At 43.2% G+C, this 26,778-nt stretch overlaps 1 protein-coding gene across 1 annotated transcript in view; it reads left to right on the top strand.

The window, feature by feature from the left end:
* The first annotated feature begins 313 nt into the window (after window positions 1-313).
* The window catches only part of rnd2 (Rho family GTPase 2), a 53,573-nt gene continuing 27,108 nt past the window's right edge, over window positions 314-26,778 (top strand). The window contains exons 1-2 of the mRNA XM_006638086.3: window positions 314-616; window positions 1,300-1,387. Coding sequence (XP_006638149.2) covers window positions 473-616; window positions 1,300-1,387 — 232 coding nt within the window. The 5' untranslated portion in view covers window positions 314-472. The remainder of the gene's footprint in view (window positions 617-1,299; window positions 1,388-26,778) is intronic.

Below are 26,778 nucleotides of genomic sequence, written 5' to 3'. Positions count from 1 at the left end.
CTTAATATCTGAGCACAAATCTTCAACCTCTCCCGAATACCCCCACACTTCTGAATGCTACACTGGAGCAGTGAGGTCGGGGAACTCCCTACCCTCAGTGTTAGGATGGCAGTGGCAGTTCAGAAGTGCCACAATTAGAGATGGGAACTCCAACTCTACTTCTACAACCAAACTAGAGTCACGGCTAACATTTTAAATAGTTAACAGCGTAGTTTCGGACGTCGAAGTAAACCCAGCTCATGAATAATCCCAGACACTTTCTCATTGGGCGTGTGGCTCGTAGGCTGGGCTACCGAAAACCTGGGATTGCTCAAAACCGAGCGGCGTGCTCAGAGGCGGAGATGCCGCACTGTGTGTGTGAACGCTCCGCGAGGATCCGAGGCGCAGAAGGCAGGACAGCGGGACAGCGCGCAGCTCCACACCGCAGACTCGGGGATCATTGCAGACGCTCTTCAGACCAGCCGGACTGTAAATGAAGAGGAGATACCGAGTCAGTAGGCACGGACGAAACACCATGGAAAGCCCAATGAGCCGCTGTAAGATTGTTGTTGTCGGGGACACGCAGTGTGGGAAAACGGCGTTGTTGCACGTATTTGCAAAGGACTGCTACCCAGAGGTAAGTTTGTTTTTCATAGTGTTGAGACAGTAACAATCATTAAAGGGAAGGCGTGGGATAGGCAGTGGGGTTGTAACAACTGACGAGGCCGGTGAATTGTAAATTCACTGGCGTGATATTACCTTACTGGGCATCGGTGGGGCTCAGCTGTGCGGTAAAGTTTCCAAATTCAGCCGAAAGCAGACAGACCTCGGGGCCGGACTGGCTACGGGGACCGATAGACACCGGCGCGCAGTTTTAATAACAGTTCCCAGGCAAACAAGGGATGAAAAACAGTCATTATAATGTCGCACCACAGATACAACCCCGCCTCTAAAAAAAGAACAAAAACCACTAATTGTCTTGCCGTCTGTATTTTCTAGTCCGTAGTCGAAGGTATATTTTTTTACGAACAAGCCTATGACGAAGTTGAGACTGAATTTCAGATCCGTCTTTTCAGTCAGCAGTGGGCTGAACTGCGGTTTGTGCACTCTTTTCTCCGACACAGGTGTTGGACTTTCCACACCAAGGGCTCACTGTAATCGCACACTGGTGCCGAGGCGGTTGAACACCCCATTCATCCGACCGTGGAGCGTGTCCGGAAAAAACACGGACCAGGTTATTTCCACACGGGAACACAGGCTGTTCAAAAGATTATTTTTAGTTTTGCATTTAAACTAAAGGGGTTGTGCTTTCTTTTCCAGAATTACGTTCCCACGGTCTTCGAGAACTATACGGCAAGCTTTGAAATAGAGAAGCAGAGGATTGAGCTCAACATGTGGGACACGTCAGGTAAGACAGAAGAGCCCTTCTCCATCTGCTCGGCGGGTGAAGACTTTTTAATGTCACAGTCAGCGACTTGCTAACAGAATCTGAAAGCTCCCTGGTGTGTCCAGTTTTTGAACAGATGGCAAAGGAACATTCAGGGATCCTAGCGCCTCTGTCGCTGATCTCATTTTAAAGTTAAAAATGACCAGCCCTTTCAAGGTACAGTACAGTGTCCTGCCTTAAACGCAGACTGTAAATCAAGTGTATTGCACAATGGGTGAACTCGTTTGGTTGCTCTTTGGCATATATTAACCTGAGGAAAAATGAGCTGAACTAAACTGACATTGTATTGTCATGGGCATCTCATTAAAGTTGTAAATCAACTCTCCTGCATTAGAAGTCTTGTTAATATGGCTATCTGACATCTTCTTTGGCTGTTGGATTTACGGGCAAAGCCAGCCCTAGCTCCAGGCTGTTTGCATTCCACAAGCCATTAGCAGTCCCTCTCGTTCTGTTCTGAGCAGTGCGCTGTATGGATTAATGGGCTGGTCCAGGGATTGTGGTACAATGTCCCTGTGCTGTTCCTGTGTTATCACTTGTACCTTCGTTTCGCAATGGACAGGATCGTTAACATTCGTCTTTGCCATGACCTGCAAAGAGAATCAACAGATGTTGTAAATTAAAGTCTTCAACTGGCTTGTGCTTTCAATAGCATCAGTCTGAATGTACTGATCAGTAAATCAATAACTCTGTATGTGGATCTTATCTGAAGAGGAATTTGTCAAAGATGGGGTCCTTCTCTTGCGTGAATCTGATGAGCAAGCGCTTAGACCTGATAAAGCAGGTTACGCACAGTGAGAGCGACTCTCTATCAGCTGCCACACATTGGTTGCAGTTGCAGATGCTGATGGATGCAATCATAGTCCTGAAAGCTGATATGCTCTTCAGAATGTCAGATTGCAGTTTTGTTTGCTTTACCCTGCCTGCTTCTGGAATGTCTCCCTTATATTGCAAGATTATACATGGAAGATTGTTCTTCAGGATGACTTTCTGTGGTAGGGAGGGTTATTGGGACCTTTCCGGGGAAGGGACAGGAGTTTCTAGCATCTTGACCAATAACTGGACGTGTTAAATAGGAGTGAGTGACCTCTCATCCTGCTCTCGGTGTCCACTACAGTCTGCTTTGTGGGTTTTTTAAGGATTTGAGCAAAAAGAACCAAACAACTTTTAGAGGGAGAATAAGTATTTAAGAGAGTGGTGATGGGAAAGAAATCCCTTGTGCTTAAAGGGCATTTTCTAGTAATATGTTGGTTGCCTGGCTTCACGCAAGCCAACATACCGCCGCTGTATCCTCGGAAGTCGTACGGAAGTAAAGGTCCTTCCCCAGAGAACACCACAGGCTCGAGGGAGAGAGGGCCACTTTCTCCTGACGACCAATGTTTATCTGGCCTCTCATCTGAATGATCTTAAAGGAGAGGTTATCAATACCATCACATGTGCCAACAGGAATATGACTCCAGATGGCAAAGCACCACCCCAAAACCACATTTCACAGTGGAGATTACTGTTGTATAATATCATACAATATATATTATAATAGTAACATTTATATAGTGCCTTTAAAAGTAATGCCACAAAATGCTTTAACTTTTAAACTGAAATAAAAGAGCCATGTTTTTAAAACAAAGCAAAATACAAAATAAGCACATACTGTACTGTATAAGAAACACAAGAAACAGTGTAGAAGTACAATAGAAAATACATGATCATTAGAAAATGAAACAGGCACAAACCCTAATTAATAAAAGCCTTTCTGAAAAGAGAGGTTTTCAATCTGTAATAATACACCCAGGGTAGGTGACTCTCCGATACCCTTGGAGACAGAATTCCAGGGTTGTGGGCACAGCAGGAAAAGGCAACGCCACCCTTAGAGTGTAAACAAGCACTGGGACAAACAGGAGACCAGTGTGTTAGGTGGGGAGCAGACCGGTTCTGAGGTGCCAAGCCATGTAGAGTCTTATAGGTGTGCATGAGGATTTTAAAGTTGACTCGAGCACAATGAGTGCAAGAACTCCGAGACGGGAGTGTGATCCCTTTCACACAACCTGGTCAGGATTCCGGCTGCTGAATATTGAATATTGTTTAATGTGGATTTAGATGACACAGCAAGAAGGGCATTGCAGTAATCCATTGTAGAAAAGGTAAATGTATTGACCAGCTTTTCTTATACAGTAACAGAGGAAAACCCAGTGAGAACATACAAACTCCACACAGACAGCACCCCCGTCCAGAACTGAACCCAGGGCCCCAGTGCTGCGAGGCAGAAATGCTCACTACTGTGCTGTCCACATGAAAAGAATATATCTTTCATTTAGGCATTTATAAGTATGGCTTGGTGTCTGAATTGGAGATGACATGACGGGAAAAACCCTGACTTGTGTAGCTCCTGAGGTAGGACAGCAGTGCATCCTACTGCATCCTAGTTTTTTCCTTTGTTTATTTTGAAAAAATACTCTACTTGCATTCGGGGGCTTTGGAGTTTTTTTTTCTCAGCAGTGCCATGAATAGAGGCCGGCGGTAATGACTTTATAATTGGCCATTGTCTTGGGCAATGAAAGCACACCGGCGGTGTGACAGGCCTTGCCTGCAGGGTGTTACGCTGGGACTAAGTGCTGTTTTTACGTCTAACCAGTTTGGGCGCTATCGGTGCAGTGGCCGCAGGGCGCCCCGGGCTGCTCGATTCCCGGCTGCAGCTGCCGCCGCTAAATCTCTGAGCGGGAGTAACAAGTGTGGACGTATTTGCATAGCCAGTTTCAGGAACTGCAGGAGCATTCGCCCGAAGCCCTTCTACCTGCGACTGAATGTTAAAAGCGTTTGACCTAGTGACTGGTTGGGAGCCCCTTCCTGGCGATGCTCCGCTGGCAGTGCTCTGCTCCTCCACCCTTGGGGACTTGAGTCGCAGCTCTGACTTGGCTCTGGTTTCAAGAGAAGTTGTGGGGGAAAATACATCAATGTTCTCTGACTCAAATGTCATATGCTCTGGCTTTCCTGATCAATAATATAGAAGTCATTTATTAATGTAGGAATCCTTTACGTATATTGGGATAGATGTACTTACAATTGTTTAAAATATTAATGTGAGGAATCCTGATATTTAGCTCTGCGTGTCCAGCTGTGAATATATACAATAAAGACACGCAGTCTGCTCTCTGCCGCCCCCTGGCCTTGAAAGCGCTGTGAGACAGCTATGCTGACCACTGTGTACCCTAAAGTGATGTGGACTTTGCCGCAGTGTTTGTGTACTCGTTACAAATGTGTAAAAGTTAAAAGGGCAGTGAAGTTGGGGAAAGAAGACAGAGAGGTAGACAGAGATGCAAGATGTAGGCGTGGTAAAGTCACAGAAACACTGCACATTTACTGCGTTGCCCTTCTCTGAGGGATACCGCGGGCTCCCCTCCAGAACCCTGTGCTGCTCGCCCTGCTGTACCTGGCAGTGGAAATGCTGGCAGGGGGTCGGGGGAGAATTATGTTGAAGCTTTTTGCTCTGGAGCAAACCTTGGCTTCCAAACTTCTAAGTTTAATGGTGCAAATCCTGAAAGTTTTGTTTTTTTCAAGGCTCCTGCTATAGGTGGGATCTTGCCCTGCCAGTCTGTCACTAGGACCGTTGTGATCCTCCCCTGCCTGAGCTCCAGATGAATTCCTTGGGCAATACAAGCTGCCCGAGATAACCAGAGGTGCAATGAGTCCATGACATGCTTTCAGCCAGCAGGCATTTCAGGGAGAGAGAGCCGGGCCTTTCAGCATGTTCTAGTGTTCCGGCTTCTTCTGCAGCTCCCCAGAGCAAGTGACAGTCACTTGTCTTCAATGATGAGGTTGAATATAGGTGTCCTCTAACTTAAAAAAAAAAAAGACAAGTATTGACACCACTGTGTTAAAACAAGGTCATTTGCTAGCTTACTGTGTTTTAATTAGGAGTCATTAAGCTCTACATATTTGTCAGTAACACCTTGTATACTTGAATGAGATGGCAAATGGTAATTCATGTTCCAGGAGTGAGCTCACTGAATTAAGATCCAAGTGCTGTTACTTATGTCTGTTGCTGCAGCTGTGCCAAGCATTGATTTCTTTACATTACAAAGCACTTACAGCTGTAGAGATCTTTAGATGTACTCCACATCTGCTTGTCCATTCTTTGAGAGCATGGCGAAGGATGAGTTGTGGATGAATTTAGTTGTACAACAAGGTGCACACTTTGTTGTTTTTTACATCTGAATCTGTTTTGAGTAGTGAAACCTGTGCTGTCAAGGCCCTTGTGCATATAAACATGTACAGAGCTCCCAGGAATAGAATAAGCAGCCTTTTCAGAAGTCCTCCACCTGTGCAGGAAGGCCCAGGAACAACACTGTAGTCCAGTTCAGCTGGGGCTCCTCACTGCTGGTCAACTCATACAGCACTATCTGCAGCGGCAGTGTTGCTGAAGAGTGATCTCTGAATTGTCATGGGGGGTGAAGTCAGAGACTCTGACAGTTTGCTAATTTTGAGGCCTTACAATTCAAAGTTCCAAGCGTGACGGCTTTTAGAAAACTTGGCCACTCTTCTGGACCCTTGCTTTATAACGCTGAGCCCAGGGATCCATCTACTCTCTGGTGTGCAACACAGAGCCTTAAACCTCGCAGCCTACGGGGCTTGGGAAGGGGAGGGTGGGGTGCACTCTGAGCTGAAGTAGGCCAGGTGGTGCTGCTTTCTTCACTATTTACACAACACGGCTGTGTAATTAGTTCTAGCTATTTCTCCCCCTTCTGTACATTTAGAAATCCTTACCAAACTGATTCTGATCAAAGCTACAGCCAGATATAGTTGGCCTCTCTGATCCTGGCCTGCAGTGTGGGGTTAAATCTGTAAATACCATGCAGGAATTCCAACACGTCAGTCAAATCGGTACAAAACTTCTTTGTTCTGGATTAGAAGCTTCAGTTCTCTTAACCTGCCTGTTTAGGAAAGAGCTGGTAATCCAGAGATTAGTCCTGTTTGCCTCTCATTTCTCCTTTTCTGTATAATGGTGATTTTGACCAGTTTGCACCGAGATGCAGTGGGACCGTGTGTGTCATAGGCACCCTGTGGTTAAGATGTCTTTAACTCTGCAGTATCTGGGACACTGGGACCAAAGCACAGAGTGTTCAGTGCTTTGATTTCAATCAGCGATGGAACACAAACTGAGAACCTTAGTTGCACATCAGGATCTAGATTAAATAATGGGTTTCTTGAATCTTGATTTATTAAACAGGAGTGCTTTTACTTGTGGATACTGCCCAATAATCATTCTTTATGAGGCTACAGGATGGCAAGATTGGTAGATCCTATTTGGAGAAGGGCCAGTTCAGTGAAGTTCAGGGAAATGGCTCTTGTAGAGACATAGGGTTGTGGGAGTCTGTATTGGCTTTAGGCAATAACTGCTCTCCGTTTACACTGATCTACAAGGCAGAAGGATTTAAAAACACCTCTCCCCCACCTTTTCTTGACTTAGTACAGACTTTGTGAGAGCCATGAGGATTCAAATAATACCATCTTTTTCTTGGAAAATGGGAATGCGGGGACTTCGGTCATCATGACCCACAGAATCATGTTTTTTTTATTCCACCTCTTATTTTAATGAAGTAATATTAATATCTTGTCAAGTGATATTAATCACTTTTTATAGGTCTGAAGCACCAGTTTATTGGTTGTGGACATTGGCTTTTTAGAACTACATCTGTGTCTTAAGCCAACATAAAATGATAAAGCCAAAGCAACTGTCTGTTATACATGAAGCTGGAGAACTCTAAGCTCTTAAAGAATCAGAGAGTCTGGATTTTCAGGTTTGGTTTAAGTAGTTGTGTGTGGGCTCTCCGGGTGCTGATGGCACTCCTCAGGCAAGTTGAACATGTAAAGTAAAACAGCTTAATGTGGTCGGTTACTTTGCACTCATGCTAACTTTTACTTTCCAAATGCTTAGGTCTGACCTTATTCCAGTCTAACCTTATGACACATTATGAATTTTCTCAAGAAGACTATATATCATTTTTCTCCCTTTGGGGAATGAGGAAAATGTCACTATCTTTCCTATGCTGGATGTCATCTCTTGAAGATCGGAGAAGGGCAGGAAAGAGCTACCCTTATAGAAGGTGTCTGTGCTTTGTGCAAACAGGTTGTGTAAAATGTGGTTCAGTGATGCAAAACAATCTTGTGAAAATGTCAGAAGAAATCAATGAAATCTTCTATAACAAAACAGTGGCCTCACTGATTGCCATTTAAATATACTGTAAATCAGGTATTTCCTTTAGAGATCTCTTTGGTTTCTGTTTGGGGGGGAAAAATAACTTTGAATCCTAATATCATCAGTGAACTTTTAAGTGTTCAGACTTCATCTTACTTACCTTATAACTTCTAAAGCTCAAGTGTGCTACCAAAAGGTCTGCCAAGTCCTTTTCATTAAAAATGCCCTAATGGGAGACTTATTATCCTGTCTACTGGCTCATTTTTAGAGGTGTTACTGCCAAGTGTTTCATCTCTAGGGATGCTTTGGAGTCCAATAGATGCCTTTTCATTTTGGTCTTCTTCAGTGTATCTCATTAGTCAAACGAGAACTGTTCTTGGCTTATTTGCATGTATCTTTCTATCAAGACAAGGTGCCTGCCTTGTCATTTTCTGAGGCTGCTTAGAAGAGGAGTGTGCCATCGGCGTCGCGGCGCTTGCTGTACCAGCTGCGTAAAGCGCCCAGACTCTCAGCAGTCCAATTAAGTGCTGAGTCACTGCCTGCTACAGGGCTGATGAGCTGCTGCGACTCCAGTGATCTGCTGTGTAGGCTGTGCTGTCCGTTCAGCAGGGTGACTTGTATCATGAGGGGTTATAACATGTCCGGTTTACCTGGGACACCTCACTGCTTCTCAATGACACTAACAACCCAGCCAGTTGTACTCCATGTTTTCTAAATGTAAAGGTGCAAATACAGCAAAGAGACAATGCAGATGTGGACAAAAAATACATTTTTATTTTAGTTTGATAAAGGACTCCCAGCATGTGTGGATTCGTGTAGCTGATTTTGCATAGGTGTGAAACAAACTGATTTCTGTATGGCTACAGCTACAATTTATTTGATTTTTGAGTGATAATGGAAACAAGACTAGAAAAGCAGTGTCCTAATTCAGGTGCCTCACCTCTGCCAGACCTGCATGTCTGGGGCACGTGTGGGGCATATTAGGTTTTGTAGCTGCTTTAAGTATCTGAAAGAATGTCTCGAGTAAAATTATACCATATTAGGAAAAATAAAAACCATAGTGCTTCTGTTTACAAATTCCCATTTCCGGGATTGAGTTTTGTTAATCCATAATCCTTACATTTCTTAATTCTAGATTTTAGCTGTAAACTGCATTAATTGTCTGAGCAACTGGGAGTGCAAATCATGAAATAATGACATGGGACAAACAAAGGTAGATTAAGACCAAAATAAGAGGAAAGGAATCTTGTACAGAACTGAACTTGGGTTTTTTGAATGAAAATGAATAATGAAACCAACACATCCATTTTTCACACGCAACCAGGTATTGACCAGGGAGGAGGAAACGTTTAGTAAAAATGTAATTTTTAATGTTTTGTTTATGTACTTATGTACATGTACTCTGCTGCCCCACTTTGTTGGCCAAACTGCCAGGTAGCTTAAGACTCTGTCCACAAATATTGGTTGGAGATCGTGATTTTTATTTTCATATCGCACTGTTTTATAATTCCTCCACCTCTTGGCAGTAAAATCCCTTGCGCAGATATGATTGTAGGAACTTCCCTCTTTGCTGAAAGGTCAACAGGATGCAGTCTGAGAAGGGGGAGAAAATTGTGGAACAGCTGTTTGGTGTCTGTTTAGAGTGTGGATACGGGACTCCCAGGGTGATGTGTGCAAGAAACGGTGTCTGCTGCTTCTTGAGTGGTCAGGCTGGTGTTAAATGCAGAACTGATGTGGTGGATAGTGTGAGATGTGGGAGGCACGGCATGGAATCAGAAATGCACGGAACAGCTCTTAGTTCTTGCCACTTTGTAAACTCCTTTACAAATCGGCCCCCCTGGGAGTTTGGGAAATTCTGATTGATGCTGCAGAGGTTTCTGTAGTGACCTGATTCAGAACTCCTTTTTCAAAGACCTGTGTGAATGTGGCAAAGCAGAAAATGTTCTACTTCTTCCCGTAATTCTTCATTGTTTCCCAAGTCATTAATTGTGTGGAGAATGTTATGGAGATGGATAATGAAGATTTCAAGATCAATTTCCTCAAGCTAGCATGGGTGAGCTTTGTTGGGATCTTCTGATAAACAGGATGATGTTTGCAATCAGACTGGCCCTTTCACAGTCCTTAACAGTACATTGTTCCCTAACAATTTCTAAAATTTAAATCAAAAGTGTGAAGCAAACACACAAATCAACAGCACAGAACATTTTCATGAAGTTTCAAATGTCAGGGTGACATTTAATGGGCTTGTGCACATTTTTAATCTGGAGACTAAAACTCAAGTTCTCTTTTGTATATTAAGAGCTTCACCTAATCAATTTTTCCAGAGGGATGAATTCTGTGTTTGTATGGGCTGTAGGGGCTCTCGGTCTGATGTCAAGCCCATCACACATCATGTGTCGGGGGCTTGTTTAGGGTCCGGGAGAGCCCAGCAGCGTGACGGGTGGTGATTAATGGAGTTCGCCGCAGGGAGGGGTCTTTCCCGTGATGAGTAACAGCCTGTGTTTGTTCGGCGATCTCTCCCGAGGCCTGTGAGGAAACCAAGCGTGGCGCCCGCTGGAGAGGGTGAGAGTGCGGGACAGAACGTCGATGTGCTGGGAGGCCGGGCGACAGACTCCACTGCGGCTTCCAGACTCTTCTCCCAAAATGGTTTTATAGATCTTTTTTTAGTGTTCCACACATTTTTGAATAACGAGTGCTTGAGTGCCCTCAAAATTCTTGCTGGGTGCCCGTTTATAAGCAAACATGAATTCAGTTACCAAGATGGAAGGTGAATGCACACGTAGATGTTATTGTAATCCTGACTTTAATTTGCCTTTTTATTCTAATGTTTACCAGAACTGAGTAGCTTATCTTAGCGTTTCAGAGTCGGTCCATGTTCCTTTCTAAACAAACATTAAAAACAACCTTATAGAAAGAGGGCAAGTGTCCAAGATGCCACTAATGGAAAAAGGTCCCAGAAACCTGGTGTCTGTTAGGGGGTGTTGCGTTTGTAGCCCCAAATGCTTCTTTCTCTACTTTGTGCTGCACCTAAAGAAGAGGTAAATTTGATTGAGATTCATGGCACTTAAATAAACCACAAATTCCACGTCCCCACCTTCAGTAAAAAGCAGCTACTGAAACTCGCAAAATGACATTTATCTTCTGTAATGGGCACTTCACACCCCTTGACTTGCATAGCTGGGGCCAGTTCAGAGCTGGAGGACGGTGAGAGAGCTTGCTTATGCTCTCTGTGCCTCATTGGCTCGAGGCACCGCATGCCTGGAAGGAAAACGTGTTGTTGTTTACTTTAAAAGGTGCCATGCCTTGTGTTTAATTGTTCACATGTGTTTTTGGTCTGCAGTATGAGTGTGCATGTTTTGCTTTGATGCTGGCTTTAACGCTGCACAGCTGCTGTGCACCTGTTGTGATCATTCAGGCCTCTGTGAATATCTGGTCCTGTTGCACAATGAAGCTTGGGTGAGCTGTTGAAAGCCTTCCTGAACTGGGATGCAGTCGTTAAAGTAGTTCTGGAATAATTGTTGGTCTTGCTGTTTACATTTGATCCAGATCAGCAAGTCAATGGCCATAGGGTGCCACTGTGTGTTGTCTGTTCTTCTAAGGGAAGCTGTAACATTATCATGGCTCTCCTTTCTGTCTTTGTTGGTTGCTAAGTGATGTGAGTATTTATTGCCTTGTCAAACCGGGGTAAAACCAAAATTTATTTATTTGAGCAACACCACTCAAAAAAAGATGATAAAGCTCATGATGTCAAGGGACATTGTGAGTTCTGCTTGATAACTTGCCTACCAGTGGGACTAACTGAGAGGCACCTTGGATGTAGTGTGATGTGACAGTGGGGAAACCCCTTTTTTATCGATCACTTGAAATTGTTTCTTTTTTACTTTACCTTTAACCTTTGACACAAAATAAAGACCAGTAAGTTTGCTTTATGTAGATCAAACCCGATGTCCTTGCAGTGTTGGAGAACCATTGTAGAAAGAGTATCCTTTGTCTCTGTTCTTGCCTTCTGTGCTGTGCTGTGCTTCCACAGAAACGTTCGTTAGCACCTTGGGAAATTAAATTAAAATATCTACACTTTCACTTTCTTTACAGTCTCTTTAGTGCTGCTCCTATCGCTCTGCTGCATTTATATCCATTACAGCTGCTGATCTGCAGTGCATCTGTAGTTAATGAACATGCGTGGCCAGGCTGTATCCAGGCTGGAGTTCTCTCCACAGTAGCCAGGAGCACGTGTCAGCCTGCTGCTGTAGTGAACTGTGCAGTTATGAGTTCTGTACTCTGATTCTGTATATTAAACAGTTTCAAACCGAGGATCAGTTGGGATATTTTAGTAAGATCAGAAGTAAAGATTTAATGGTGTGCAGCTTAAAACTCATTAAATATCAAACACCATCCCGACCTGTTCAGCATGCTTAAGCCTCGGGCTCTAGGATAAATGTTCGCCAAGTGCTTGCGAATGTGCTGTGCTGACAGCAGATGCACTCGCTGCGGGACAGTGGACAGTCCAGTGCTCTTGTGAAAAGATTAGCTGGCCTGCGAAACCCAGAACACAGCAGCGCTGACCCCAAGCCCTTTACACACACTCTCTGAAGTGACCAGAGGTGTGTGTGTGTGTGTGTGTGTGTGTGTGTGTGTGTGTGTGTGTGTGTGTGTGTGTGTGTGTGTGTCCAACAGCAGCCTCTTATCGCAGCTGGGATGCCTGAAGTATTGATCAGCATGTCTCCAGCCTTCTGATTTCCTTGGAGCTTAGAGAAGATAGTGTTTCAGAGGAACCCTGCACCTCACACCGCCTCTTCATCCTCCTCTGAGCTTGGTCAAAAATCATTAGGCCTAGATCTCCAGAACTTCACAACAGAGGAATTGTAGGCACCTCTTCGTGGACTTGGTGCTTCTGTGCAGCCTGATCAGAGACCTTGACTCCCCCAGGGGCAGACAGGAAGGTGTGCATGCATGGTTGGAACTCTTCCAGCACTGCTTGTGTGTATCTGCCCTGTTTTTCAAAGAGGACAATAACTGCGACCAAGCACTTTAAAAATAATAGTTACAGTATTATATACTGTAGGTACTTGCAGTCATGCATTATAGTGACACCTAAAATATATTCTTTTTAGTGTTTTAGAAATATTTTTTTTCCACTTTAAAAAATCTAAATATTGTTAAAGTTGACAACCAAATTAATTTGGTTCTGGAATTTTGTCATAGGCCATTCTGAAGTAATATTTTATATATTTCTCTTGCATGTTTCACCCCAAAGGATCCCAAGGTGCTTTAAAATAGAAAGGGAGCCCAGCTGCGTGAACCACCATCTGCTCTGCTGCACAGTGGAACAGTTCTGTAGGCTTTAGTATTGACAGCGCTGTAGTGCTTTAATGACCAGGCTATCCGGGTCTCATCCAAGCAACAGTAGCTCCCCCAGCACAGTGTGCCTGGTCACCATGCTGAGCCACCACGCTGAGCCATACTGGTTTGGGAGTATCGCTACAGATCGAAGAGTGCCACTTACAGGCCAAATTGAAGACCAGGGTTTAAAAGAGCACTTCTCACAACAAACCAAACCCTTTTCATCTTGAGTAACATGGGCAGTTTCATAGAGGAGTTTTAAATCTGGCTCACAAGGTGTTCAGTGCTGTGTAGTAGCATGAGTAGCTGCTGTGCAGTAGTGTTTATCACTGAGAGAGGAAAGGATAGACCTACTGTAGAGGCCGTGCTATGAACCTATGGATTCTAATTTCTTCCCTTACTGCTAAACAGTAGGTCATACAAATTCCCTGAACTGCTTTTGCTGTTGTTAACTGGTCCTTAATCACATGCTGAAGTGGGAGAGTGGAAAAGGATGTGAGAGATGATGGAGTTGAATTGCTCCTGTATATCGAAGGGAGGGCTAATGTGATGTTCTGCTGTCACACTCCTCTTCCTCCTTTGTCCCATCCAGTGGTTTCTGCTCCAGTCAAAGCTACAAAAGCATTCCTGTCCCCAGCCGGTGGTGGAGTCCTTTCTCATGGTAATCAGGCTGGATTCCTGGGGTCATCACTCTGCCAGCCCTGCTGCGTGTTTCCCAGTGGCTGAATGGATAGGGAGAGGGGAGGCAGCACTGCTGACAAAGGTGCTCGGCTCAGTGCTGGAATTCTTCGCCTGCCCCCTCTTTTAAAGGGAATGTTTCCCAATTTAACACCAACAGCAGAAGCACGTGCTACTGTAAATCAGCCCAAACAACATGCCTTATTAAAAGACGTAGGCATTCTGTTTCTGTAAACAAAATTTCCAAAGACAATCTAGCTTCAACCAGTCATGTTAAATTCATTGGTTTTATGGGATTGTGCTCATTCCAGTGAAGACAAAGGCCTGTGGAGTACTGAAGTTGTGGCGCTAGTTCTTGCACCTTCCAATCGCCTTGTTGCCTTCTGTCAAAGCTCATCTCCATGTCCTTTTGTGTGACACTCTATTAAAAAAAAAAATACAATTTTTTTAATAAGCTCCTGTGAAACACAGTGAAGTGTGACAGGAAAATGCATCTTTGTCTGCGATGGGGTAGTGTGACCTTATTAGATTTAGGAAGTAATTCCCTGTGGTTCCAGCTCACTGGTCACTGGCAAAACTATTTCACAGTGATACGAGTTTTAAAGGACATGTCAAAGTCTTCTTTTCTCTTCCACTGTATTTTCCGTTGTTAGTTTTTCCAAATCTTCACCTAGCAGCAGTTGGCCTGATATGGAAAGATTATGATTTTTGCTCAAGGCTAAAAACACGAGAGAGGTTGTGAATCTCGGGAGGTGGTGTCTCCCTATGGATTCGCATGCACCACAAGGTAGAATTTTCTTGAAGAAGCTGTATCTCCTCTGTCACTCAAGGTTTGTTTCCAGACCAGGTTGCATGTTCCTCCTGTCTTCCCAAGACATGCTAGACTGGTTAATCAGTTCTCGAAATGGAGTCCAATCCAACCAGCCCAGGTGTCCTGTCATATGCCTTAAACTTCCAGGATAGGCTCTGAGTTGCTGCAACCCTTACCGAGAACAAGTGACTTTCTGAAAAAGGATGTGGAGTCGATTTATTTTTAAATTTGATTGTCTCCAAACAATAAAATACAAAAGTACTGTAAAGTGGTACACCCTTACAGGTATCTACCCAAGCACCTCTTAAATCTAGAGTTCAAAGGCCTTGACAACATCGGCAGTCGCCCCCCAGGCTCCCACTGTCCCTTCGCTGACACTCTGGATTTCTGCAGGCCTGAGCTCCATATAAATAGACAGGCTGGGACTTGGTGATACAGGAGAGGAACTGTGGGGGTCTCAGAACAACTCAGCCAAAACTGTTTCTGCCACTGTGAGAGGTCCATATCCACTGAGTACTGAATGTAATTGAGGAAACGTCTATACTCGCGTGTATAATCTGCATAAGATGAACAAGGTCTGATTCCCTGGCTTATCCTGGTGAACTAAATTGGCCATGGATGTTGCCTTAACATTTGACTTGGCTCCTGAGCCACTCGGTGAGATGGATTAATAGCTCAAAAAGAGTGAGGGATCTTTTTTAATGGGAATATAATAGCACTTTCAACATCCCACCCGAAGGAACATTCCTCAATGATTAGTGTAACATGTCAAGGAGAAGCAGATCTAATTGGGACTGCAGTCAGATAAGATTCAGGAGGGATGTCAAGAGTGCAGTAGACTTGTGCTTCGTCGCTTCCTGCGCCAACGCCTGGTACCCCTGCGCTAAAGAGTAAGACCGAGAGAAAGAAGAAACGGCTTACCTCCTCAAATTGAACGTTCAAACTGTGTAGGTTTGAATAAAATTAGAAATGTGGAGATGATCTCTATAACATTGCTGGTCATTCTTTACATGCCAATTTAACTGCAAGAGTTCGTGCAAAATGTTCATTATTCTCAAAGCTAGTAACTGGCTGGGTTGATTGCCATTAACACTTTTCCTTGATTCATGATGAGAAACATAGTGAGATCTTGGCAAAGGTTTTTATTTTTTATAGGCAGGTTAGTTTTCCAGTGCAGTGGTTTCAGTAATAATGAATTGTTAAACATATCCTAGAAAACCTGTTTCAGATTCAGACATTTTCGTAAGATTTATAAAATTCTGAGGCAAATGCAACATCAATCTTATCCTTGCTTAAAACCAAGAAGTCCATAAAATTGTTTGAAATTGTGCCCAAAATGTCTCTCAAATCTTGTAATGTGTTAAAATGCCAGTGGCAGGTATGTGAAGATTTTTTCAGGTACAAAATTCTGTAGACAACAGTTGGTTCTGGCACAGCTGGTTCTGTGTGGCTGAAAAAAGGTAAAAGCCTTAAAGAGTTAAAAATGCAATATATCGATGTACTGTATATAGTTATCGATCTATAACTCTAAGATCAGACATACAATTTCTTAATATCTCAGTTGCTTGAGAATGAACATTACTCTTGCAATTTTGAGTAATCAAGAATACGAATCTTGACGGCATTAATTTCTGCACCCGGTAGAATATCAAAGTCCTTTATAAAACAATCGCGCACCCAGCTAAATTTCCTTGACTTAGGTAATTGCCCTGATTCCCTGGAACAAGCTTTCCCTGCTGGAGGTCACTAATGGAACCAGAGGGCCCCTTTCTGCCCTGCTGCCTACCACAACTGGAATGCCAAATTAGAACACTTCAGCTGGGGGTGAATGGGCATGTTCTGCTGTTCAGTGTCTGTTGTCTCATCTGCTTCCATTATTTCAGAGAAGTCTCTTGGAAGCTAGCTGAATATGCGGAAAATCAATCCCTTTCCTCTCCCACTGAGGGTATCCAACTGGCTATCGATTTCCACCTTCCAACACTTCCTGTAATCCCGTTTCCCCCCGGTCACCTCCTGTGCTCAGAAAGGGCACTCGGAGCGTCTCTGGACGATTGGCTCCTTCACTCCGGGCCCTTTTGATTGTTTCAGAGGGATGACTTTCCAGACGTTTACATTAATAATGCAGGCCCCAACTTGTGATGTGTGCACTCTTGCTGGCTGCTGTGGCTCCTCGCCCTCCTTTGTTTCTGTGTAGCAGCTCAGACCTGAAAGGCTCGATTCTGCAGCCCAGTTCTGCTGGGGACACTTGCTGAAGATGGTTACAGAAATTACACTTCATGAGAAAGATTGGAACAAATTCACAGTCGCATCAAATGCTCAATATAAGTATATTTATTGAAAAGATAAAACATATTTAAGCTTTTACTTTATTTTGGTGTTTAAAACGGCCCTCTTCACATGTCAAGTGTTTTGCACTCAGTGTGGGCCAGACGGTAATCTCTGTATCTGCAGTCTGCAGACCTACACATTTCTACACCTGCTGAAAAGTGAAAGTCTGTGGTTCGCACTAGACCTGGGATACAAAAAGAAGGGGGGTGGAAGTAATGGTTTACATGGTTTGTCTGGGTTGGCCGTGTGCGCCAGCGTGGAGTCTGCTAGGTCCCACTCGGCCTGCGACTGGAAGAGCTGTGGTCGTCCTGTATTCACTCACAGAGCTCTTTCACTTCAAGTAACTGAGGGAACGAAGACGTTGGTAGCCTGAGAGAAGCAGATATATAATAGGATCACAGCTAATCTTTTCTGGCAAAAAGCAAATCCCAGATTAATGGAGCACTTGTTTTCCATCTTAAAACAAAAAAGGTGTCAGAATGGGTTTAGCAAGGGCAGACAGGAATATAGGTGGGGTGATGGGCTATGTTCCCAGTCTCACAGTAAAATCCTGTCATCCTCTTTCACTGCTTGACCTTGCAGTTTAGTTAAAGTTTTTTTTAATTGATGCCTAAGAGTGCTGTGCTGAGCCTTTGATCACAGATCAAGGATGGGGCTCACAGATCAGGAGGTGCATTTCACTCTGCTGGTCCGGACCAGATCCTCAGATTAACTCCCAGTGAGCCTGACTGGAGCAGACCTCTACCAGGTTGGAGAAAGTGAAATATAAGGATAGGGTCAAAGGGAGGGTTAAAGCACCAGAGTCCGCTCTTTCCTTACCGAGTCATTACTGACGGGAGCCACTGATGAGATCTTTTAAACTTAATTTCAGATCTGATCATTTCCTTTGGAAGGTAGTACACTGCAGATTTCCTTACAGTGAAATTTCCAGACTCGTTTATTGATTATTTGATTTCTGCTGTTTAGGTATCTTTTTTTGCCCTTTTCTGTTCTGCTTGTTTTCTTCTCATTATGTGTGCTGCACCTGCACGCAAATTCTGGCGCTCACAAGGAAAAAGATCTTTGCTTCAGGCATCTACCTTTTGCGGGTGTGCAGCTCTGTGTGAAAAGGAAAACTTGAGGACGGGATCGTGCAGCACTTGTTTGCCCCAACAGGCATCTCAACTGATCAGTACGCAACCCACTTTTGTTGTTTTTGTCTGAATTGTGAAGATTACCCAAGGTGCTAATGTGTTTTTCTCATCCTATGCACGTATGTTTATTTGTGAATGGGTTTCTATTGTGTTAACTGTATTCTGTATTGTAAGATCTTTTATTGGTCTTGGCTTTCTGAGTAACTGAGTTCATTTGTCACTAATGCAGCAATGCTCGTGGTGGGATGTTGAACTGGAGGGATTAGGTTATTGAATTGACATTAAGCAATATGCCTTCTTTGTATTGTAGATTAAGGACTTTTTACACAAGGTTACCATCTATGTACACAGTACATTCATTTTATGCAAAATAATGAGAGCTTTTTCCGTGGGTCCCAGTCCCACCATGCTCCCTGGGCTTAGCCATACTATTTCCATCTTTACCAAGGCTTACAGCCCTGAAATAATGAGCAGGCTGGTAATGCACTGGCTATAGTGATGAGCAGCAGGTGTAGCCTCACCTCATTCCCTGGTGGAAACTGGGCTCCCAGGGTCTCGGTAGGCCAGCTGGTCAGAATTGTCTTCCAGTCTAGCAGTGTCCTGACAGATGGTAATGATTATTTATTCAACCCCATCTCCGCTGCAGTCCTGCACCCCAGGCCTGGCTGTGTATGTGGATTCTGTTCCTGCTCATCTTTGAGGTACTTAAATTAGTTAATTTTCTAATGAACTAATTGAGCCTCTTAGAATTGTATTCAGCTGGAAAACTTTTGTAATTTTCAACTTACACTTTTATAGATGACTCCATGAAGAAGAACACTTCAGAAAACCTCCATCCATTTAAGACTCAAATGAAATAGCTCTTAATGCCATAGATAATTAGTTCACTTATGGCTTAAATCTAGTAATTCAATTGGAACAAAAGTCTAGAAACCAGTTGTTTCACAAGGACTTGTTTTGGGGGTATTTGTTTTCACAGTTGGGGTGTGTTAAGATTCATCTCCCTCATTTTAATCACATTAACATGTATTTAGAAAATAAATTCAGGATAGAAATGCCAAGTACTTGATTCTGGATCTAAAGCAAAAAGAAAGAAACAGAGGGAATGCAGATTTTGTTTCTGGTTCGGTTACTGGGATCAGGTAACTGGAAAAACTCTTCACTAGTCTCTGGCATCATGAGCACTGCAGCACTGGTGAGCCTTTCCACCTTTTGATCTTCAATTAACACTTCGTTTTTAATAACGTATCTAGCTTTTGTTTTCAGCAAAAGTGTCGTACTGAAATCAAAGGAGCACGTCCACTTTATTTATAGTGGATCTTCTGTTTTACATCCCCAAAGATGATGCACAAAGCATTTCAGTGGCTGATGTACAGTACCTTCCGTGAGGCTTGAACAAGTTACCTTCTTTATATAAAGTGTTCTATTTCCATACCAGTCCTCCTAACTTCCTTTTTAATACATCACTTGTTCTTTGTGCAAAACATGAACAAAGACTGTTTTTAGGATTAGGATTACTGGTTTAAGAAGATCCAAGAAAGAAAATAGTCTTAAGTCTGCAACAAAAGGTCTAATGACACCATATCCACAGGCCAACCCATAGGAAGCTGGATTAGTTGAACATAGATCACGTGTCAGGAGGGTGAAAACTGGTTTTAAATATTGACTGAAGGCGCTGTACAGCGCTTGTTAATGCCTGCTTTCTCTCTATAGATAGGGACTCAAGTATATACTAAAAAAAGTTACCAAAACCTATTTTGCCTGATTCATAGCAGTTCCTTAAGAGCAATGGTATTAGGCTTGTACCTAATGAAGCCTTCAGATCAATAAACTTCTACCAGATGCTCGTGTAGGGCCTAATGAGCTCATCTTGAGTGTTGCCAGCTGGTAGCTTTTCTTAAAGTGACGTCCAGGTTGAGCAGGCCTGTCATAGGCCCTCTGGGTGTGTTCCTTCAGACCAGTGTGCTCGCTCCTGCTCGGGAGCGGCCTGTGGTGGGATTTCTCATGATAAGTGAGTTGGGCTGTAGCCAAGGAAAACGGACTCAGGGTAAAAGAAAAAAGGAACAAGTTCTCAGTGAAAGCATTGGGCTCTTCAAGCAGGAATTCTACCCCCCTCCCCACTGACACACACTAAAAAGGGAAAAACCCTTTGTCACCTCTTTCCATTCTGCAGCGAGAACAGTCCCAGTTCCCTCACCCCTCAGTTTGCTCACTTAATTCTATTCACTGCAGCCAGGGCACAAAGAGAAGGTTTGACACTTGCTGGGTTGCTACGATACCGCAGACAAATCTTGAATTTTCTGTGCTCAGAAGCAAAGAACAAAACGTAGAAAAAATATTTCACAGAAGACGGGTGAGCAAGAAACACACTTGACTTAATTAGCCCGTTTGTTTTTTTTATTTCAGCCACATAATGGCAATCTAATTTAAAACGGCCTATCCTCTTTCGTTTCTGTAACTGTGCAGCTGTAGGAGAAAATTGCCCTTACTTTCTCAAAGGTGCTGTCCGAGGTGAGGAAAGTGACAAACTCCCACGAGCAGAAAGTTTTCTTTAAGAATTTTTTGAATTTCTTTGAGTCAAAAAGGAGGTTTATTTTTTTGTAGCATTGCAGGTAAGTTTCTGACCTACAGTAGTATTGATCATTGAGTGAAGCTTTTGCATGGCATTGCTTGACTGAAGCCACAAAGAACAGGTAGAAGCTGTTAACCCAACAGATGGATGTTTTTTATTTGTTCTGAATGGAATTTAAAGTAATAGACTTTTAAATACTTTGAGTGGGGAGCTGTGTCAGGGTGAGTTCCTGTAAAGAAATGAGTTGAGCTTAATTCCTTGCTGAAAAGTAGAAGAACTACAGCTTTTCACTTGTTGAGTCCTCTTCCTTCACTCAGACCTGAAAGCTCTAAGTAGTGCCAAGAGTACTGTCTTAACTGGAACTTCCTTTCATAAATGGGAGATATGCTCTACTGTAGATGTAACTGTATTAAATCACCCCAAAGCATTGCTCAGTGTCTTCTGCTCTCTAACCAGATCCTCAGATGTTTGCAAAACCAGATTTGCTGGTGACCATGAAGTGGTAAAAACAAATTGTAATTAAAGCTCGTAAAAGTCGGTGAGTGAAATATTAGTGTACAAAATAAGTGTTTGGAAATTGCCTTATCTGCAAAAAATAAAAAGGATAGCATTCATTTAGAATTGGCGTTACTGAGCAATAAACCTGTTGGCCATGTTTGAGGGAACAGGCCAGAGTTGAATTTGGTCCGATAAGTTAAGTGGGAAGTTGACAGCTGATGGCCAGAGCCCCAGAGAGGACATGACCCTCACACCCTGCACACCCATGGAATCTCTTGGGCCTCCCCTCCTAGGAAAAGATTAAAGATCTGTAACAGACACCTAAACCATAATCCGTTTGGTGATGCTTGGAGAGAATTGTGAACCACAGTGTTGCACCAACCAGTTTGTTGAACAAACTGTAGGAATGCCTGTAAATACTGAGAGTGTACAGTATTATTAACATTATAATAACATACACTTACTGTGCAGGGTGCTCTGCAAGCTGCAGGACTGAAAATCGCTCCACAGGTAGGGGAGAGTAATGGATCTCCTTTCTGCAACGGGCTTGCAGGTTCTGGATCAAGTGCCTGTCGAGCAGTGTGTCTGCAACTCCATCAGCTGCATCCTGCATTTTCAGTGCCATGGGCTGCAGCCTTTGCATTAATGTGAAGTCACATCTCAGATTTGTGCAGTACAGGCTGGTGCCCCTCAGGCTGAGCAGAGCTCTTCAGGTGGTGTGTGAAAGAGCACTGCAGCTTCATCACCCCCTCAACGCAAGAACAGCAGCCTTATGCTCTGGTTTAATTGCTTTTCTCTTTGCAATGTGACACCTATATATTTCTATTGAATAGACTGCAGGCACTGTAGTTGAGAAAAAATCACCATGCTTTGTTTTACATTTTTGTATTGATCCTTTTCGTATAGCAAGGAGAATCATTCAGTTTTGTCTGTGTGAAACTGTCATTTGGAAGAACAAAATGCTATAATTCAAGTTAAAGGTCACAAAATGTGTAATCAGGAATAAATACCTGCCACTAAATTGCCTTCCAAAGCTTCCATCTCCAAGTTAAACAGCAGGTGGTTTTCCAGAATCTAATAGTTCGGAGAAACTGCTGTGAATTTAAAATTTCCATTATCTCCAGCCAAATGGGACGCATCCATGAGGAGTGGCAGACCTCTTTATTTCCTGTGTGTCTCCAGATGAGTATAGCTGTCACTGTCTGATTACAACACTAATGAGCATAATCAGACTGTTGGCTCTTTGATTTTAATGATTCTCCTAATTATTTGTGAATGTTTCTGTGACCCAGACTATTGACTGCGGAGCAATTCTACTGTTCCTGGACACCAGACAAAAATAAGTGACTCCAGTCATAAACATGCCCTGGTGTGGAGATCAAACAGTTAAGAACTGAAGGAAGATATGATGGTTTTCAATCCTCTCCAACATCAGGCTGGATTGCTCACAATTCAGCATCAACTGTTGTGTGTCCCACCTAAAAAAGTTACCCTGGCAACCTGTGTGAATAATAACTACATAAAAGAAATATGAAATATCCTGTATTGGAGCAGGAGATTAGTTTCAAAGTAGCAAACCTCAGAGGATTCTGAAAAATGTATTTTAATAATAGGGAGTTTATTGGAAACTGTAGAATTATTTGAGAATTTACCTTAAACTGAAAGAGCAGGCATGCTAGTGAGAAATTAGTCATTAAATCGCTTGCTACACCTCTCTTCAGCAGGGATGCGGAAACATTTTGAAGATGTCAGATTTCTACCAGGTAAAGTGCATGAAGATTATGAATGCCATGCTTCCAGAGTTTCGGGACCATCAGCACATAAGTCACTGCGACGTAATGAATTTGAGCTTTATATTAGAATGGCTATCAGTTTAAAAGATTTCTAGTGTGCACTAGCGTTCAGGTCTTCAGCAGCTACAGCCCCAGTCCTAGTGCTGCAGCTGGGGCTCCGAGTCTGTGCAGGGTTCGTTTGTTGGCGGCACTCAAAACACGGCAGCAGCAGAATGACTGTCATCACACTTTCACTGTCCTTAACACTGTTCTCACCAAGGTTGACATTCAGTAGGTTAAATCGCCTCATCACCTGGGCCCAGTTGGCTCTTATTAGCGATGTGCTTGTACAGCAGTCACTTGGTCATACCGCAGTCAGTCACTATTCAGTTATCAAAATGAGGCTGAAAAATCGAATCGAATTCCAAAATCTGTAGACTGTCTTTCTAAAACATCTATGAATGATGATCAAATGAAATGAAATGATATGATAGATTTATTTGAATGCTGAGTTTTGTTTTATGGTGGTTAAAGTGTTCTGACAGGACTCTCGCCTTCTTGGCAGTCTTGTGGCTGTTCTGCAAAGACAAAATCTTCTAGTGCAGCATTTCCTATTAATTGGATCCGTACACTCGTACGTGGCACGTGGCCTCTCTCTGCCTCTTGCTTTCTCTTCTCCTTCCCTCACTCCCTCCGTTTTGCAGTGCAGATATCTTTCCAATTGGCCCAGATGTGCCTCTGTAATATTGCTCTGCAAGATCTCTGCAGTGTTGTGCATTTGTTTAAGTTCTCTTTGTGCTTCTTCAGCTCTCCTATTACAGTCCATTTCTCGGACTTTACCACACTGTGTTTTCTTCCCTCAAAGGGAAATAATTCCCTATTTCCCCCTTTCCCCCACTCCCGCTCCTCTGTCTGGCTGGGGTGGCAGCAGGCAAATTATACAGACTCTTGCAGGGTTTAACAACATGCTTTTGCACAGTTTGAAGAATTCTAGTAAATGACAGGGAAGTGTACAGTTGCTGTAACTGTTAGTATAATGGGGAAACGCACAGAGGCAGAAGTGAGGAGACTTGAACTTGATCTGATTCATTATACAAAGCATCAAGCCACGTGTGGCAGGGAGTTCATGTTCAAAGACTTGTTTGGTGGCCAGGTTGTCCTCCAGTGAGGAGTGCAGTGATGTTTCTCGGTAAATGTAGCTTTGGATTTTTCCAATATGCGTAACGTACGTAACATTGTGGTTCCCTGTGGTTTCAACCTACCTTCTCTTTCCTTAATGAGCCACACCCTGCTCTACATTGGGAACATGTCTTTATCCTCATAATATTGACAATTCTTTGCATTTGTACAGCACTTTTCATCCCAAGAGGTTGCTAAACATCAGCTCTATCGTACAGCAGATCAGGTTGAGCAGTAAGAAACTGCCTCGCTACTTGAAAGGGGGAAATTGGAGAGGCCAGACAGTACAGGGCAGAGCAGGTTTAATCCAGCACACCAGGGTTAACACCCCTACTCTTTTGTAAAGTGCTGTGGGATCTTTAAGATCTGGGATTTTCAACATTGCAGGGCTCTGAGTGACTCAACCAGTAAAAAGCACCTGTTTGGGATACAGGTTGGGCAAGTAGTCCCAGTCGCCAGTATCCTTGACTTGCTGAAAGCTGCTGTGGCTCGTGGCCTGTCGGCTACCTTGTGAGCTGGCTCTGTTGTTCCTGGAAGTTGCTGCTGTCACTACGAGCTCAAAATATGAAGGAAAGCCGATGGCGGGGCAGTGTGTTCAGGAGTATGCATCTAAGCTGTGCTGGCAGGAGACTTTGAGACAGAAGTGATAAGCCAAGATTATTAAGTTGTTAGTTGGGGGCAAGAGCAGAAAACTGGTAATTTGCAAATCCATTTTTAAAACAAAAAATCTAGACTGCATTTCCTTATAAGGACTGCACTGGAATCGGGGAAGTCTGGCTCTGTTCAGTGTAGCTGAGGGTGGTGATTGTATCACGGGCCTTCACAATTTGAATAATGGGCCTGCACTGTGCTGCGATTTTGGCAGTGAAGCTGTTCAGAAACAAAACATTTGTAAATCAGCTCTTTTACACATGAAAACAACAGGGGAGCTGTGAAGTGAAACAGATCTGCCATTGAGCTGGAAGGGGAAGAGAGAGGAAGAAGGGGCATCTTTTCACTTTGCATTGAGAAATACGCACAGAAGTTCTAAAATCCGAATATAGGACTCTTTTCCCTAGATACGTTCAGTGTAGCGATTTATTTTGTTTAAAACAAAAGATGCTTTTAAAGGGTGACTTACCAAGCCCAGTCACTCTTCCTTTCTTTCTTTTTATAACAGAGCTTCTGTTATAAAAAGAACTTTGTGCTTCTGCCCTCCAAAAACGTATTCTGGTGTCACATCAGGCTTTGTCTGCAGGATACCACTGAGCCTGAGCTGACATCAGGCTGTGGTAATGCCTGCACTTGACAGACAGTCCAGCTAATTTTTGTACATTGCTGCTACAGACCAAACATTATATTTGAGGTTTTTAGGCTTAGATTTAGAGTGCCAATTACAGAGATTTGGTGATGTTTTGTGCAAATTGGCTTGTCTTTTATAAAAACACTGCAGATAACTACAGGTTCTTACTGCTCTCCTTTTGAACAACAAAGTGAACCACTCACACTTATGTCTTGACCATCCAGATTAGTTAACTGGGAAATATTTTAGGCTCAATATTCCTCTGCTCCCTTGATTTGCTGACTGTAGTACTATTCTGCATTGCAGCTGTTACTTACAAGGCACTTTATATTGTTGCAGTCTGTTTTTCTGGTGCATTCATTTGCCCCATGTGAATTGTTTTTCACTACTGCACACTTTAACACAAGATAACTGATTTTGTATTTTCTTGGCATATACACTGCAGTGCAAAACAATAAGACACAATCAAGAGTTATGGTAAGGATACAATATATACAAGCTTAAATCTACTCAAGACCACTACTAGTGTTTTCTACTATTTTATTTAATAACTTCATTAATGCAGCTTAATTTGGGTCAGAAGAAACCAAAGTTGTGATTTTAGTATCTTCACACTGCTCAGAATCTCACAAACTTCACAGTAACACCAGGTAAACTATACTTGAGCAGCCAAGGTGAGGTGTTGCTGCAGCTAAATGCTCACATTCACCAGGGAAATGTGATTGTCAGGTGTTCCACCTTGTTAACATCATCTCTACCTCTACACATCCATAAAGATACTTCTTTTGTAATTCATATCACAGATCTATCAGGATCAACTGTGAGCTGAAACAAAATGGCTACGGTTTCTGTAGGCGATCGGAGTGGAATTGTTTCTGCATAAACATGAAAAAACACTGAAAAGAGCAGAACAGTGAACACAAAACTACCCTTCGGATGGATGTGCTGTCTGCTGTCTCAAGGCTTAGTCTTGCCAGGAGATTGCTGGTGCCTTGTGTGCACAATCGAAGGGGTCTGTTCTATTGCCAGATCTTCAGGGTCTCTAAAGGGGGGGAGGCCACTCTGCTCATCCAGAAATCTTAACAGTAATGATGTTATGAGCTTGCCTTTAGTCTCAGCACCTGAGATTTGAGTCTCTTGCTCAGACTATTTACCGTTACAGTAACAACATAACGCACACCGAAAGGATATCAGCGATATCAAGACTTTTTGCTGTCTGATACAGTGTAAACAGGTTTCACAACACTAAAGGGTCCCTGAAGTCATGACTTCTCTGAGGAAGCAGAGAACAGCTTGAATGGGTATGAGGGATGATGCATGCATTGTTGAGCTGTCTTCAGTGGCTGTGAAAGTAATGCTTAAATAGGCACATTTTTTCATTCAGCAGAGCCATCTGTACAGCAGCACTGCTGGCAATTGATCGGAAACTTTCTCAACATTATTGCTGTTCTTTTTAAATAGGGAGGGGTTTTGGCCCTTTGCAGTTACATTGTCTCCTCTGTAATTCTTACTCCTGCTCACCTGTGTCCTATCTGGCAGTGCTGCCTGGAGTGCTTGAGGGAAGAACGA

This window comes from Lepisosteus oculatus, chromosome 28 (assembly GCF_040954835.1).
Source record: "Lepisosteus oculatus isolate fLepOcu1 chromosome 28, fLepOcu1.hap2, whole genome shotgun sequence".
Lineage (NCBI taxonomy): Eukaryota > Metazoa > Chordata > Actinopteri > Semionotiformes > Lepisosteidae > Lepisosteus > Lepisosteus oculatus.
Note: the sequence above shows the minus strand (reverse complement) of the source record. Positions and strands in the feature narration are given on the sequence as shown.